Below are 17,211 nucleotides of genomic sequence, written 5' to 3' on the forward strand. Positions count from 1 at the left end.
CCCACAGGAAACAGCTTGTGCTTCACTCTATCTCAGGACTCATCCAAGAAAAACATGTCACGCGGCAAAATTTCCTTTTTGCTTTGTCAGACCCTAAAACGCTATTTCCCCACCCTGGAATCCCTGGTCTCTCAACCCAACTGAAAAGTTTGGAAGACTGTATTTAATATTCTGCTCATTTCCTCATTTTTAAAACGAGTATCAAAAAAGAGCAATCAGATAAGTTGATCAAAAATCTTTGAGCTCAGAATGGCAAAAATTACTAAGATTGAGATTTGTTTGTATCATTCAGTGGGTTTCACTCACGCATCCCCAATTAGGTGCTTGTTTCTCTGTCCTGGAAACGAGGAAGAAGCAGGGGCGTCTTTTAAAATGTGAAGGCGACTGAGCTACAATTGAATAAACAAAATGTGGCTATGCGCACAACGGAATGTGATCTGGTCATGAAAATGAACGCGCTAGTGATCCATGCCACAACATGGATGAACCCTAAAACCTAGAAAATATTATGCTAAGAGAAGCCAGTCATGAAAGACCATGTAGGATTCCATTTATACAAGATGTTCAGAGTAGGCAAGTTCCTAGGAAGTAGATTAGTGGTTGCCAATGGCAGGGGGGTTGGGAAATGGGAAGTGAGTTGCCAAGGGGTTTCTCTGGAAATGAAAATGCTCTACAATTAGAGTGTGCTGACAGGTGCACAACTGTGACCCCCGCTAAAAACCACTGAGTTGTACACTTGACAAGGGTCAGTTTTATGTAGGAGTTATATCAATAAAGCTGTGTAAAATGAGCAAACTGAATGTTTGCTCTACATTATTGGGTGTCAGCAGCTGTGATAAGCATCCTACACACACTTTTTCACTTTCTCCTCATGACCCCTATGAGTTGGTTAGTAATCTCATTTTCCAGGTTAAAAACAAAAGTTAAACCCAAAGAAACTAAGTAAATGTGCGTGAATACAAAGCTAAGGGGAAGAATGGGTATTCAGCCCAAGGTCTAACTTTAAAGCCCGTGCTCTTTTCACGACTGACACCAATACTGAAATGTCCACAAGGTGCAAAATCTGGAAGAGAATTACATAACCTTGAAGTTATTTATTATTTTTAAAAAAATTTTAATGTTTATTTCTAAGAGACAGAATCAGAGCACAAGCAGGGGAGGGGCAGAGAGAGAGGGAGACACAGAATCCGAAGCAGGCTCCAGGCGCTGAGCTGTCAGCACTGAGCCCGACACAGGGCTCGAACACATGAACTGTGAGATGGTGACCTGAGCCGAAGTCGGATGCTTAACCGACTGAGCCACCCAGGCGCCTCGAATTTTATAAATGCAGTTTACTTTTGAGGATTGAACTCTTGTATTCCCAGACTGGAGACTACAGGTTTCTTCAAAATAAGGCAATAATGACTAATTTAAACAATCACTTTATTAAAAATAGCAAATTTCACAAGTACTCATTTAACATTTTGTTGGCACTGGCCCCTGGAAAACAAACCCGTGTGTGTACTGATTGTCTAACGTAAACTGAAGCGGGGCTGCCCCCAAAAGCCTGTGCATCATCAACTTCGAATCAACACGGGAATGAGTAAGTCTGGTGAGCTCAGAAAGGATGAACCTTCAGCCCTATTAATAACATTTTGCACAAAGCGCTTCAAGTATAACCCCCGTAAGGCAACAACAGAAAGCATAGCAGCACAGCCTCGGCATCACAGTTCCTGATTAAGCCTTCAACCAGGCCTAGGCTCCAGTTATGGCGAACGACAGCAAGGCAACTTTACTAAAAGCAGCAGTGAGAACAATCATTGCACTGGTACTTTGAGTACTTTATTCCTTGTTGTGGAAGATGATTCTGCTACTGGATTCAGCTGCAAAATTAAAGAATGCTCTTTTTCTTCAAACCGCAACAAAGCAACTGCATGTCCTTTTAGCTGGTGGACGTATTCGGGACGTCTTGTGCGTCCGCCAGATGTAGTTTTTGTCTGAATTCATCAGTTAAGATTTTCATTTTATAATGAGTACTTCTTTTAAATTTCGGGGAATTAAAAAAAATAAATTTCAGGGAATTACACTCAGGAGCTAAGGGAGAGAGGTATTGAAATAAAGGAAATATGTTTAAAGGGAAGTGTCTGTGTCACTGTGAGAAACCTGGATGGATGTGTAAGACAATTTTTAAACGTAGTGAAGTAATTATACTATATCCAGAATTTGAAGACTTAAAAAAAGGCACTAAATCAAGACTATGTTTCAGATTCTAATACAGCACAGGATTATTTTCACGCAGCAAGAATTATTTTCATGGTAAGGAACCGATGAGAGGCAAATATGAAAACTTACTGGATTAAACAAAAATCATTGGAGAGAACAACACCACTTTATCATCCTTGGGAAAACAATTTCTTTGTAAAAGTCAAAAATCAAATCATCATAGCTCTAAAACTTTCCCTATAATCCTGAATTATTCTTCAAGATTAGAATTAGTGTGGAATTCTTGCAGAGGTTACCCCCCTCCCTTCTTATCATTGGCTTTCATCTTGCTCTTTCATCCATCCATATGATCCACCTGCTACCTATCTCTTCAAGACCCAATTCCAACAATGCTGTGAATACGCTGAGAACAACTAAATGCTAGCAATACGCGTATGGCAGAGGTTGCAAAAATATACAGCCATGAGTGCTGTCATCAAAGCCATTGCCATCCAGTTGGAGGGCTGAAATTTAACACATATAAAAATCAAAAGATAGTGAAATAAGGCAGAATGCTAGTTGGAGGTATAAATAAAATGCTTTATGAGAGTGGTCAGCTTCGGTGTTACTTGATGGGGGAAAAGGGGGAGGCCAGAGCAGTGGTAGGTAGAAAGCACAACCAGAACAGAGGCATTACGGTGAGCATGAACATGATGTGTTCTTAGACACCCAGAGAACCAGCTTAGTGGGAATGAAAAATATAACAGGATGCATAGGCTGTGATTATATTATTGAGAGCTGTTAAAAAGTCTAACATGGTAAAAAACTTGGTCTGAAATAGGAATGGCAAGAGGAGAGTGATGTTTTTAAGAAGACTAATTTATTTAGTGTCATTGTCTAAAGTTTACAGCAGCACTGTCCAAAAGAAATATAATGCAAGCCACAGGTATAATTTTTAAAATATATTTTATTCACACTAATATATAAAAAAGCTGTCATTTCAGCATGCAATCATAAAAAATCTTGAGACATTTTACATTATTTTTTTATACTAAATCTTTGAAATCAGGTGTACAAATTATTCTTTTAGCACATTTCAATTCATATTAGCCACGTTTTGTGTGCTCAGTAGCTACGTGGCTAGTGGCTGCCATATTGGACAGTGCATCTCCAGAGCTGGAACAGAAATTTGAAAGGTTATGGAATAAAGGGATGAGGATAGGGGATGAAGGAGGAATAAAAGGCAGAACCGACGATGCCTGACAACTAAATGTAATCAAGAAGTGGCAAATCATTCCATGTCCATGTCCCGGCTCAATGGCAGATAGTTCCACGACCGAGTAGCAATGTCTGGTCTAATCATAGAAGGGATTTAAATAACCTTTGGAGACTGAAAATAACAGAGGCTACCGATGACAGAGAAGGAAATTAGGAGGAAAGTATGAATATAGAGAGAACATTTATTGCAAATGAGGAAACTACATTTGCCTCAAAGCTACACACTTGCTTCCCAAGATCTGAAACCAAACAACCTAGAGCCCATGCTCTTGTGTTCCGTCATGTTGCCTTGTTTAACTGTGGTGGTTGAATCAGGCAAAGTGGTGAGATAAATGAGTCTAAATGTCTAACAAAAACTCGGATAAGAGGATAGGAGATACTGACATGTCACAAGCATAGAAAGAGTACAAAGCATAGAATATGAAGCTCAAAATGAGTATAAAGAAAAGAAAAAAGCACCAGGCATTACTACTAAGAGAAGCCCCCTAATTAACTCATATCTTATCCCCATATTCAAGTCTTTCTTAGCAAGGATATGTTACATTAATGTTTCCCCACAGTTTATGTGGCTTCTCAAACACCCATCTGTAAAATGGGAAGTATAACACCACCTACTTATAAGGGTAGGACCAAATGAGGAAATGCAGGTAAAGCCCTTCATAAAATACTTGGCAATTAGGAAGTACTCAATTAAATTAACTATTAATCGTTATCACTGGAATTTGCATATACTTATTTCTTCATTGTTACTGTATAGTTTAGCAAGTAGTAACAGTATCTGTTACAACAATAATAGTAATTTATATATATATATAAATATATATATATATATTAGTTTAGAAAAACTAGATAATTACTCCATCATTATATGCAGCAATTATCCCATATTACAGAGGACACTCTGAGATGTTAAGCAATTTACCCAAGGTTAATTAGCAAAATTATCAAAACCAAATTTCAAAAATCAAATGTCTTGACCCTACAACCAGTATCCTTTTTGGTATCTCATTATTTAGTTCAGAAGGATGTCATACCTCTCAAATTATTTTATAGGCAGGATCATTTCTCATTGTTCTTTATCTCACGTTGTGCCTAGGACTATGTCCAAAAACACGTTTTGAAAAGTTCCTGAAATAATTGCTCCAAACTGTAATGTCAAAACCTGAATATTTTACACACGCCTTGGTGATTTCTTTTAAGCTCCTCCTATAATACACCTTGTATATGCATCTAAAGTATTCTATGTAATGACAGGAAACTAAGCATGGCATATTATGTCTGCATATCCAACTGCTATTTAACTTAAGAATCTAAGATTCGAGATAATTTCTACGGCAACTAACCCAATCCTCAATTCTCTTGGTTGATTTTTAAAAATTTGTTTTAAAAATCCAAAAACAGTACAAAGCAAAGCAGAACAAATGAGAAACAAACAAAATTGTAGCATACAAAACAACTAAAAATTCCATTTGGAAACCAAAGGAGAAGAGAAATGGCCCCAGTAAATCATCATGGGTGTCTTTGTTCATTGATTGAGGTATTCACCAGAAGTTATAATTTGTAAACTTTTCACTGTTGATATTAGGCAAAAGGATACATGGAAGAATTCAATTCTTCTAACTGTAACACAAAGAAACAAATTTAATTTCAGTTTTTATGGGAAAAATAAGTAGATAATTGTTTACACATTTTAAAGTAACCTGGTTTTCATTTAAGCTTTCTCTAAACGAAAAAATAAAATATTGAAAAAAACTTCCCAAAAATTTCCAGCTTGGGAAATTCACTTATGCAAAATAATTATAAAGTAGCTTTAGCATTTATTAAACACAAATATGAGAAGAGAATTAAACCAGATAAGCAAAACTAGAGTTCAATAAGGATTCTTAAAACCATGAACAATTATAATCATCTCTAATAGTTTTTTTAAAAAGTTGCCATTTTCATGATCAAAATCTTAAAAACCTTTGTGGATTACGAAAAGACTTCACATATCATTCAGTTTTCAGTATGTGGTAGAATTAATCACACCTGTTTTACAGAGGGAAAAATCAAAGTTACAGAAATGTTAACTACATTGACAAAGTTACACAGATATAACTGAAGTGCAAATCCCAGACTAAACAAAGCCTTTCTGGTTTCAAATTTGGTCTTCTCACTACTCCACAGTCACTTTCCTAAATGTAATGCAAATTAAGCTTCTATTTCTTAAGAGGACCCGGTAAAAGGAAATACTTGCGAGGCTAAACATAGTCTTTGTGAAATAAAACATATGAAATAAAACATACAGGCTTGAAACTTTAAAAGTATAGGCATACAATTTCTCTCACATTTACTTACTCAAAGGATAAAGAAAAGCAACAGAATTAATCCTTTTTTGTCATTAGTAAATATGTAAACTATTCCAAAACTGAAGAACACTGAATTCAATTTTTCTTTATTTTTACTCCAAAAAAGGTTTAAAGAAGCCAATTTAATTAATACCTCTCAGTGTAAGAATCATAATAGTTACACACAGAATTACGTCCTCCCAAATGACGTACATTTTAGTTCTAACCCCCAATACCTCAGAATGTGAGTGTATTTGGAGACAGGGTCTTACAAAGAGGTAGGAAGTTAAGATGAGGTCAATAGGGACTAGTGTCTTTAAAAGAAGGGGAAATTTGGACATAGGCACCCACTCATAAAAGGAAAATGCCATGGAAAGATGAAGGCAGTCATCTACAAGCCAAGGAGAGGGGCCTCAGAAGAAACCGACCCTGCCAACACCTTGCTCACTAACTCTGGGCCTCCAGAGCTGTGAGAAATAAATTCCAGGTGTACCCAGTCTAAGGCACTCTGTTATGGCAGCTTTAGCAAGCTAATACACAGAGCAATGCACTAAAGGATCTGAAACATACACATAGTTCTGTATATAACATAAGTAACCACCACCTACCTGAGTAAATAACACAAAACGTATTTAATCATGTCAGGACCGCCTTATACATTAAGATCGTATCATATATGTACAGAAGTGAATCTTTCACTTCTAGATTTCCCAGCATTCTCAAAATATATGCTTAGATATAAATGTGACAATTTCTTTGAAATATGTTTCCCTAAGAAAGAGTAGGACACGACATGTATGAAACTTGAAAATACTACACTAAGGGAAAGAACCCAGACATAAAAAGCCACATATTGTGTGATTCTCTTTATATGAAATATCCAGAATAGGCAAATCTGTACAGACCGAGAGGAGATTAGAGGCCACTAAGGGATGAAAAGGAGGGAGAATTGAGAGGTACAGGGTTTCTTTTTTGGGGTGATAAAAATGTTCTGGAATTAAACAGTGGGGATGTCTGCAAAACACTGTGAATACACTGAAAACCACTAAACGGTATACTTCAACATGACTAAAACAATTAACTTTCTTTCAATAAAAATTTTTGATTAAAGAAAGAATGAAGAAATATATACAAATCCTTTCATAAGTTTATATAAAAGAATTATAGTATATAAAAGAATTATACTCACATCAGACAGAAGCCTGTCCAGATTGGAGTCACTGGCTGTTTTTCTCTTATCCTCAGGAAGTTCCTCTAACTCCCCATAGAGCTCCAAATTCAAACGAGCTAATTTCTCCTGCATTCCCCGAACATGTTCCATCTGTTCAATGGAACATTCATTTCCTGGGGGAACATCCCAGAACATTAATAAAGATTAGGACAGTTCAAACTAACTGCCTTGAGGAAAAACTTGTAAATTCAAGGTACTCACAAGAATTTAGTTTTCCTTCTGTTGTAAATTACAGTGTTAATGACTGCCTATTTTCTGTGTATAATACACAAATCGAATTTCTGACCAGGAAAGCAATAATCTAAGAAATGGCTGTGGGTACTAAGAAAATCGGATTGGAAAGATTTTCTTTAAAAAAACAAAATCATCAGGGCGTCTGGTCTGTGGAGCCTGCGACTCTTGGTCTTGAGGTTGTGAGTATGAGCCCCACAGTGGGTGTGGAGATTGCTTGAAAATAAAATCTTTTAAAAATTTAAAACAACAAAGCAAAACAAAAACCCCAAAACCCAAATCATCCCTTAGGTAAAGAAAATTCTCTTTTCAATAGTAACATCATTTCTAGAAGCAACAGCATGATCTAATCATGTTCAATCTGACACCTGCCATTTGAACTGAGCGACCCAACGTTTTATAATGAGTGAACTTGAACGTCCTGTAAGAACTTCAACCATGAATCATTTTGCCACCAATTATTCCTTTAATAAATATAAATGAGGAACACCTGGGTGGCTCAGTCGGTTAAGCATCTGACTCTTGATTTTGGCTCAGGTCATGATCTCACAGTTGGTGAGTTCAAGCTGTGCGTCGGGTTCCACTCTGACAGTGCAGAGCCTGCTTGGGATTCTCTCTCTCCCCTTCTCTCTGTGTCCCTCCCTCGCCCCATCAAAAATAAATAAACTTTGAAAAAAGAAATATAGATGAAAATATTTATGAAACATGAAGAATGTTATGAAGCATGAGAAACATAATGTAGTATCTTCAGTTGTATGCTCTAATGTAAGTGCAAGACAACTTAATTGCTAAAGGACAGGTCTTACGTTACTTACTGAGTAGAGTTCTCTCAGGTGGCATTACCTGCTCAGGGCAACTAAAATATATACAGTACATATTACATATTTTCATATACATAAGTATAGCCTCTACAACCTCTTGATACTAAAAATTTTTTCTAAAAAACCTTGGTTTTCTCAAAAGTATACTGTAGCTCAGCTAAAGCTGAAGTATATATCTTGAATCAGTATGAATTTATGTAAATTATATTATAATTTCCCCAGGCTAGATTTGTATCATCTTCATAGATTGACAACATTAAATTATGTTGACTAATAATTTTGAAGCTAGTTACAGCTCTTTAAAAATCATCCTTTCTTTATAGAAAATATCTCATATTTCCTCTATTTTAATGATGTTTTCTAACAATTAGTAACCTGGAAGATCGAGTGGGAGAAATACCTCAAGAGAGAAAGGCGTGTGTGTTTGTATGTATGTGTGTGTGTGTGTGTGTGTGTGTGTGTGTGTGTATACTGGCATACATATAAATGTATCAATATGTAACATATATATAGAAAAAGAGAGTGAGAAAAGTGGGGAGGGGGACAATATAAATCTATAAAGTAGAAATCACAAGGAATCCAGGTGATCTAACATGAGAACAATAGAAGCTCCAAAAGGATAAAAAGAAACAGATGGAGAAATAAATTAACAACAGAAATAATGTCCATTCAGATGAAAATGAGTTGGTAGATAGGAAGGGTGCACTGATTCCCAGGCAAAATTGATGAAAAAACATAAGGAAAAAAACTTTCAAACATCGAGACAGAAAAAAATTACCTATTAAGAAAGAATTCAATGGGCAATCCACCTTGTATCTACAATACTTCTAGATAGCAAACTGACAAATAACAGAGAATGACTTCAATCAAGAAAACAAGCTACATAAGAGTAGGGGCAGAGGGTCGCCTGGGTGGCTCAGTTGGTTAAGCATCCAACTTTGGCTCAGGTCATGATCTCACGGTTCATGAGTTTGAGCCCCATGTCAGACTCTGTGCTGACAGCTCGGAGCCTGGAGCCTGCTTCAGATTCTGTGTCTCCCTCTCTCTCTGCCCCTCCCCCACTCATGCTCTGTTTCTGTCTTTCAAAAATAAATAAACATTAAAAAATTTTTTTAAAAAGGGGGGGCCGAAAGGGTGTTGGCAAGAAAGGAAAGAAGTGATTCAAAGATTAAATCTCAGGTATGGGAGAGAAGAGAGAAGGGAAAGTGAAAGTGTTCTAAAGATACCATCTAAACTGGGTCAAGGTAAAGCAAGGAGGTAGAGATATAATAAAATATCTCTGTGAAATAAATAATATGTTTTTCATGTCTTCTTTTCAAATTAATAGTCTAACCAAGACTGGAAACCCAGAAACTATAAGAAAAGATAAAACATATTTCAGTATTCAAAACTTTTACAAGGTTAAATATACCATAAAGTCCACAAACATACTCAATTTGGTTAAAAAAAAAACAAAAACAAAAAAGCCAAAATACAGCAGCTGGAGTGGTTAGTATCCAAAATATACAAAGGGCTCTTAGCAATTGGCAACACCACCACCAACAGAAGGATAAATAACCAAACAGAAAACTGGGTAAAGGTCCTGAAAAGAGCAATTCAACTTCTTAATATATACAAACTCAACAGTAATAAAAGAAATATCACCTCATACCAACAGTCTGGCAAAATTAAAAGGCTAGTAATACCTATTTCTGGTTGAATTCAGAGAAAAGAGTTCTTTCATAAACTGTGGATGAAAACTAGAAGGACAATAGCTTTTTTGGAAGGCAATCTGGATACCTGTACTAAAATCAGAATTACTGCTTTGACCCACTAATCCCACTCATGGTAATCCATCCCAAAGAAATAAAAGCACTGACATACATATGTATGTAAAGAGATGTTCACTACACAGTTATGTTTAGGGGCTCAAAAATGGAAACAAAGTAAATGCCCTTCAACAGAGAAATGGTTGAATAAACTGCGGTATATTCACAACTTGGAATATTATGTAGCCATTGGAAAAAAAGAATGAATTAGGGGTGCCTGGGTGATTTAGTTGGTTAAGCGTCCAACTCTTAATCTCAGCTCAGGTCTTGATTAATCTCAGCTCAGGTTGTGAGTTCAGGCCCTATGCTGGGCTCCACACTGGGCACGGAGCCTACTTAATTAAAAAGAAAAGAAAAGTGAAAAAAAGAATAAATTAGAGCTATACCAGGTGACCAGGAGAGATTTTCATTAGATATTCTTTAGTGAGGAAAGCAAGATGGGGACAAGTACATATAAGATACAATTTGTATAACAATGAAAACTAAAATCTTTGTGTATGTTTATATATATATTTGTGCCATAACCTAGAGACAAATATGAAAAGATGTACACCTGGTTCTTAACATGGTTATCTAGTTGGGGTGGGGGGAGGTGGAGCCAAGAGAGGGTGTGGTCAGGGAGGGGATAAGAAGCCAAGGAACTCCACGATGAGATACCACATCACACCTGTCAGAACAGCTAAACTTGACAACTCAGGAAGCAACAGATGTTGCCAAGGATGCAGAGAAAGGGACACTTTTGCACCGCTGGTGGGAATGCAAACTGGTGCAGACACTCTGGAAAACAGTATGAAGGTTCCTCAAAAAATTAAAAATAGAACTACCCTACAACCCAGCAATTACACTACTAGGTATTTATCCAAAGGACAAAAATGCTGATTCGAAGGGGTACATGCACCCAGATGTTTGTAGCGGCACTATCAACAACAGCCAAATTATGGAAAGAGTCCAAATGTCCACTGACCGATGAATGGATAAAAAAGATGTGGTATATATACACAATGGAATATTACTCTGTGCTCAAAAAGAATGAAATCTTGCCATCTGCAACAATGTGCATGGAACTAGAGTGTATTATGCTAAGTGAAATAAGTCAGTCAGAGAAAGACAAATATATGATTGCACTCATATGTAGAATTTAAGAAACAAAGCAGATGAACATAGGGGAAAAATAAAAACAGAGGGGGAGGCAAACCATAAGAGACTCTTAAATACAGAGAATAAACTGAAGGTTGCTGGAGGGGTGTTGGGGGTGGTGGGCTAAATGAGTGACGGGCATTAAAGAGGACACTTACTGGGATGAGCACTATATGTAGGGGATGAATCACTAAATTCTATTCCTGAAACCAATACTACACTATATGTTAACTAGAATTTAAATTAATTAATTAAAAAAGAAAGAAAAAAACCAAGGAATAAAGAGGTATGGGAGGAAAGGATAGCACTTCAAAAAACCAGTATGTATGTTGATGACATTTATGCATTCATGTGAAATTCTGTATGTGTGCATTCAATAATTTTCAAATTGCTTTAAAAAATACAGGGATATAATTTTATCAGAGAAGGGTTATAAGGTAAGTTGCAAGCTGAACATAAAAACTCTTGACCATATACTTTGTGAACTCATATACAAAAATACCTACTCAGAGGTTTTTTTGTTTTGTTTTTTTAATGTTTGTTTTTGAGAGAGACAGAGAGAGAGACAGAGCATGAGAAAGGGCAGAGAGAGAGGGGGACAGAGAATCCAAAGCAGGCTCCAGGCCCTGAGCTGTCAGCACAGAGCCTGACACAGGGCTTGAACCCATGAAATCGCAAGATCATGACCTAAGCCAAAGTCGGATGCTCAACTGACTGAGCCACCCAGGCACCCCACCTACCTAGAGTTTCTAATGGAACAATCAGTTAACTGTTCTTATAGCTTCATGATTGAACAAAAACACCAGATTCTTTTAAATTTAAAATCAGGGATGGTAGGCAAGAAATAAGTTTAGGCTTAAAAGGGTAAAGAAAAATGACCTTGAGGCTTTCCCAAACTAAAATACTAAGTCTAAAATATTTAACTGATGAAGAATGTTCCTTTTATTTGTTACTTTCAGGATAGTTATTACATAATAGCAATCCTACTTCAACATTTTTACTAACCCTCCTTTCTTACAAAAACTTTTTCATGAAATTTTAGATGACAAATTATAGTTCATGACAAATGAAATCTAGATGATTGCATTTTATGCCGATAGATTCTTTTTGTTTTTTTAATAAAAGAAAATGATATTTTTGAAAGAAATGGCAAAATAGGAGCACCTGGGTGGCTCACTCAATTGAGCATCTGACTCTTGATTTCAACTCAGGTCATGATCTCACGGTTTATGGGATCAAGCCCTGCATTGAGCTCTGCACCATCAGCAGCCTGCTTAGGATTCTTTCTCTCTCTCTCTCTCTCTTTCTCTCTGCCCCTCCCCTGCACATGTGCGCTCTCTCTCTCTCAAATTAAATAAATATGAAAAAAAAAAAAAAAAGGAATGGCAAAATAAATGCAGAAAATAGGACGCGAGCATCTGGAAAAGAAAAACAGAGAAATATCTATGGCTTGCCGAATGCTTGAAGTTTTCCGGAGTGGAAATCATTCAAAAGGCTGAGAAGCCCCCTCTCCATCTCCTGAACGTCTGAGACATCGGTGAGGAAGGAGTGCTGAATGGGAGCCGGCTGTGTGCCTTTTCCTTCTCCTCCCTGAGGTCTGGTCTTTTCTTTCATCACTCTGCAGATAGCACAATGAAACATTAATTGCATATAGTTATCTTTATTATTTTTTTATAATGTTTTTGTAAATGTTTATTTATTTTTGAGAGAGAGAAAGAGAGCACAAGCAGGAGAGGGGCAGAGAGAGGGGGACAGAGGATCCGAAGTGGGCTCTGCGCTGACAGCAGACAGCCCGATGTGGGGTTCAAACTTGCAAACCACAAGATCATGACCTGAGCTGAAGTCGGATGCTTAACTGACTGAGCCACCCAGGCGCCCCAGGACTTTAGTGTTTTAAATTTCTTCTTTGAACTTTTCCTGTGTTTGAATTTTTACAACAAAGACAAATCATTTCTATGACAATAATAAAACCACCCTTTTAAAAAAGATAAAACCTACCATGGGGCACCTGGGTGGCTCAGCTCGTTAAGTGTCCGACTCTTGGTTTTGGTTCAAGTCATGATCTCACAGTTCATGGGTTCAAGCCCCACATCGGGTTCTGCACTGATGGTGTGGAGCCTGCTTGGGATACTCTTTCCCTCCCTCTCTCTCTGCCCCTCCCCTGCTTGCCATCTCTCTCTCTCTCTCTCCCTCTCTCAAATAAACTTAAAAAAAATTATACATATATATATATAAAAACACACTCAGCTTAATTTAAAAAAAAACTTATTTGTTTCCCTCTTCTGGCTAGTGCATCAACTTTGTCTATGACTTTTCTCACTCTGTCCTGTTTAATATGAGACAAGGTAAGGGTCTTCAAACCAGTCATTCATTTTGCATGTGCTAATCCCTACACACTATACCCTTCACAAATTTTTTCTAAATCACATATAATAGATGCTGCCACTGTTTTAAAAGTTAAGCCAAGAGAAAAACAAGTGTTATAAGAATTACTAGATTTAGTATTTACGTTGGCAGCATTTTGCTGTGATAATCTGAAAGAAATGAATTCACCTTTTTAACTTTGGTCGCTGGGAAGTTGACTGTGATGCAGGATTTGAAAACCCTGTGCTTTTACTAACTGGAATGGCATTTTTTTTGGCATTAACAGCCTGAGTAGAGTGGGCACTAAAAGACTTAGGACTCCGCCTCTTCAGTTTCCGCTCCTCCATTGTTTTAAGTTCCTTATTGCACCACGGCCAGCTTCTTATGACCTAAGGAAATACAGCAAAATTATACACATATGCTAGAATATGTGAAAGTGAAAGGGTTTTAAAGACCCACTTCTTAGGCTTAAAGAGGATTGAGAATTTCAGAGCTCATTTGATAAAGTTAAAATAAGGATCCCTTAAGTTTAACCTACGGTGCTATGTACACAGAAGCTCTAAGCAAAATGGACTGGTAGACAAAAATGTTTTCCATCATTTTCTGTATTCACGCATCCAGAAATATTTACTCTTTTCCACTTGCCAGGCACTATTCTGGATATTGGGAAGACGGTAGTGAACAAGACAAAGTCCCTGTTCTCAAAGAGCCTACATGATAGAAGGGAAAGAATGCGTCAAAAAAAGAAACAAAATAGCCAGAATGCGTCAAAAAAGAAACAAAATAGACATGTGATAGATATTCCCAGCCTGACTCAAGCTCTAGGTGGTCTTTAGATCTCCCTGCTAAAATTTATTCTTCGAAGAATAACAGACGTATAATTGACAGGGGGTATTTGCATTTTAACTAATGACTAGAAACCTTATTGCAACTACCAAGCACAAACTCAGTGTCTGCCTAGGGATAATACTGATTCTGGTTCTTCGATCGAGTGAAGTTCTATAAAATTAAACTCGTTCCATGACTATTCTGAATATACTTTCTTTACCTATTTCCAATGATACATGAAACTGTATATGTTTGTTTAGTTTTGCTAGTATCAGAAAAGTTACACTATGAAGTTCTAGCTGGCCCTTCCATACAGAATATGTGTAAGGTCTTCTGTTTATCCAATAATTTCCCCTTATTTCATGTATTAACTACCTTTATCTTCCTTACAGCCATCCATCGAAAAATATCCTTCTACATTTTTACTTATGCATACTATTAAATTGTTCTTAATTATATTGCTTCCTGTATCATGAGATGAGAAATTTACATGGCTATTTACCTCATCAGATTGCAAAGTGCTTTAGCACTATTAAGCTTTTTGTGTACATGGTGTTGAATGTAATCATGCTACGGCCACTCAAAAAGATTCAAATCCACTGATGTCACTCTTAAAATAATTACTTAAAAATTTTAACTAAACCAGATTTTTTTTTTGCCATTGTCTAAACTCAGTACCACCAGCACTGGAATTTAAACCATTTCAGCTCAGTTGGCTCAGGCTGACCCTAGACAATCACCACTGGATTTATATATAATACCCCCAAAGAAGCAAAAGTTTTAAAGGAAAGGTTCTAATGATCAGTCTCTAATCCCAGATACCAAGTGTAAATCCATTCAAATCTTGGCTAACAATTTTTCCTTTAAGAAGAATTTTCAGTAACACAACAGACACTTTGGGGTTGTTTCGACATGAACACAAATTAAATGGAATTTTAATAAACAGCTGCAGAGAGACAATGGGGCATCAGTTCTCCAAAGAGACAAGCATCTGTTTAAACGTGTGAGACACATAAACACATGGACCTTCGAATTTAATAATGTTAATAGACCATTTGGTGATACAGGAAAAAGAAAAGGTAGCAAAGCAATTCAAATAAACCAACAGTGGTCTAAACTATGATATTCTGAGGGGCCAGGACTGGAAATGGATCCGCTTTTGGAAGGCAAGCCGCCGGTACAACAAGCAGCAAGGGACCATTTAGAGAAGGCCTTCGCAGTTACTCACTCACTGAGTGCCAGGAACCCACGGCCTTCAAGAAGGACTAGGAGTCCCTCTTGACTTCACTTTATTCTCCTTCCCCAATCAGCCAACGCGGTGACCCTTCACCTCCCAGAATTGAGCGGTGGATAGAGTGGGTGGTGGAAGGGGCCTAAAGAGGACAATGCGGAAGCGCCTTTGCTTCCACTTCATACCTGAGGAAGGAGAGGATCGGAATCCTCTTCCTCAACCTGCAAAGACTCCGGAGTCTCCGAAGCCACCGCCGCAGCTGCAGCCTCCGACGCTACTGCTGCGGCTAGAGCCGGGGTCACATCCCGGACCCAGCGCCACCACAGTTCCCTTTGTTTACGGAAGTGACGCAAGGAGGCAGAGCCTCTGTGCCCGCCCTTTCCCGCCCCCCACCCCCATCCCGGCGGGAGCCTCGCCTCTTCCTGCCACTCCAGTACGGCTCCCGTCTCCGCCCTTGCCATCGAATTGCTTCTACTGTCCTGCTCTCAGCTGTATTTTAGGCGGACGTGGAAACAAAGACCCATAGTTGGACTTTTATTTTGGGTTCTGTGGCCCACAAGCACTGAGGAATAGGCGTGGCAGTGGAAGCAGGCACGGGAGACCCAGAGCGCTTCGCGGAAGCTGTCCCGCCCCCTGGCCGAACGTCGGCTCCCACGCACTACAATTCCCAGCATGCCTGTCGAGCAAGAGCGGAGGCGGAACCGGAGTGTCGTCATAGCAACTGAATCAACTACCTCGCGGAGACTTCTCAAGGTAAAGTTTGGAAGGCGCCATGAAAAACCGTGATTCTGTTTAATGACACCATGCCACGCCCCTAAATGAGATTCTATTTCTGTTAATAACTACTCTGTTAAGACCCTATACAGGCGTTATGTCCCATCCTCACTACAATTTCATGAGGTAGGTGTTACCCTCTTTTTAGATGTGAGGACTTTGACACTCAAAAAAGCTAATAAATGCACATTTCTCGTCACCAAAACAGTTCTATCACTATATACATTTCTTCTGGAGAAGGAATTGTGTATTGTGAGGGACAGAACTATCCTAAATGAGGGGCGAGATCCAGGTTTCATTCCCTCTTCTGGATGTCCTTTCCCGTGTAGGAAGGTTTTAGGTTTGTGGATCTTTAGATTGAAGAGGCAATGGATAGTACCACATATTTCTCCTGAATTTGTTAATGAGGAAGCCGTATCTAGAGATTGATATAAATACATCAATGCTAGAGAGGCAGAACAAAGTAGAACCCACGTATTCTAATTTGGGATGCCCTTCCACCATCACGCCCTCCGTTTTAAAAAAATCGGAAAACTTTTTAAAAAGTTTATTCATTTTTGAGAGACACAGTGTGAGCAGGGGAAGGGCAGACAGACAGGGAGGCACAGAATCCAAAGCAGGCTCCAGGCTCTGAGCTGTCAACACAGAGCCCTACACGGGGCTCAAACTCAGAAACCGTGAGATCATGACCTGAGCCGAAGTCGGACGCTTAACCAACTGAGCCACTCAGTCGGTTGTCAGCAAGGTATCAGCAAGATATCCCAGTCTCAGCGAGATCTCAGCAAGAGGACAGTTCATCTTTCCAATATCTTTTCTCCAAGTTCTTGTGTAGGAACACTCCAGCTTTAGAAGAAGGCTTGTGTTATAGGCTTAACCAGAAAGCAAAGTATACCATTGATCAGAAAATTAGCTATACTGCGTAACAACCCTTCCATCAGTTTTCTCTCCTTTGTTGAATTTTAACTTAATTTGACCAGTATCACCAAAGAGTACCACAAGA

General features: G+C 38.2%; 1 protein-coding gene and 1 long non-coding RNA gene across 2 annotated transcripts in view; one reads left to right on the top strand and one right to left on the bottom strand.

The window, feature by feature from the left end:
- Positions 1 to 1,405: 1,405 nt before the first annotated feature.
- CCDC28A (coiled-coil domain containing 28A) lies at positions 1,406 to 15,785 on the bottom strand. The gene is made up of 6 exons (XM_015080180.3): positions 15,623 to 15,785; positions 13,568 to 13,767; positions 12,469 to 12,632; positions 6,976 to 7,130; positions 5,057 to 5,079; positions 1,406 to 1,976 (listed from the first exon to the last, which is right to left on the bottom strand). Exons 2-6 carry the CDS (start codon positions 13,723 to 13,725, stop codon positions 1,922 to 1,924), a joined length of 555 nt encoding a protein of 184 aa, XP_014935666.3. The 5' UTR covers positions 13,726 to 13,767; positions 15,623 to 15,785; the 3' UTR covers positions 1,406 to 1,921.
- A 47-nt stretch (positions 15,786 to 15,832) lies between these two features.
- The window catches only part of LOC113598660 (uncharacterized), a 34,264-nt gene continuing 32,885 nt past the window's right edge, over positions 15,833 to 17,211 (top strand). The window contains exon 1 of the long non-coding RNA XR_003419317.2: positions 15,833 to 16,190. This is a non-coding gene — a long non-coding RNA (uncharacterized LOC113598660). The remainder of the gene's footprint in view (positions 16,191 to 17,211) is intronic.

Source organism: Acinonyx jubatus, chromosome B2 (genome assembly GCF_027475565.1).
Source record: "Acinonyx jubatus isolate Ajub_Pintada_27869175 chromosome B2, VMU_Ajub_asm_v1.0, whole genome shotgun sequence".
NCBI lineage: Eukaryota > Metazoa > Chordata > Mammalia > Carnivora > Felidae > Acinonyx > Acinonyx jubatus.

Bases quoted from the DNA above. Each gene is read 5' to 3' on its own strand.
- CCDC28A (XM_015080180.3), bottom strand. From the start codon at position 13,725: ATGGAGGAGCGGAAACTGAAGAGGCGGAGTCCTAAGTCTTTTAGTGCC. The intron at 5,080-6,975 runs GTGAGTATAATT...TTTGTGTTACAG, and splicing joins TGGACAGGCTTCTGTCTGAT to TTAGAAGAATTGAATTCTTC. The intron at 1,977-5,056 runs GTATCCTTTTGC...TGATGAATTCAG, and splicing joins GAAGAATTGAATTCTTCCAT to ACAAAAACTACATCTGGCGG.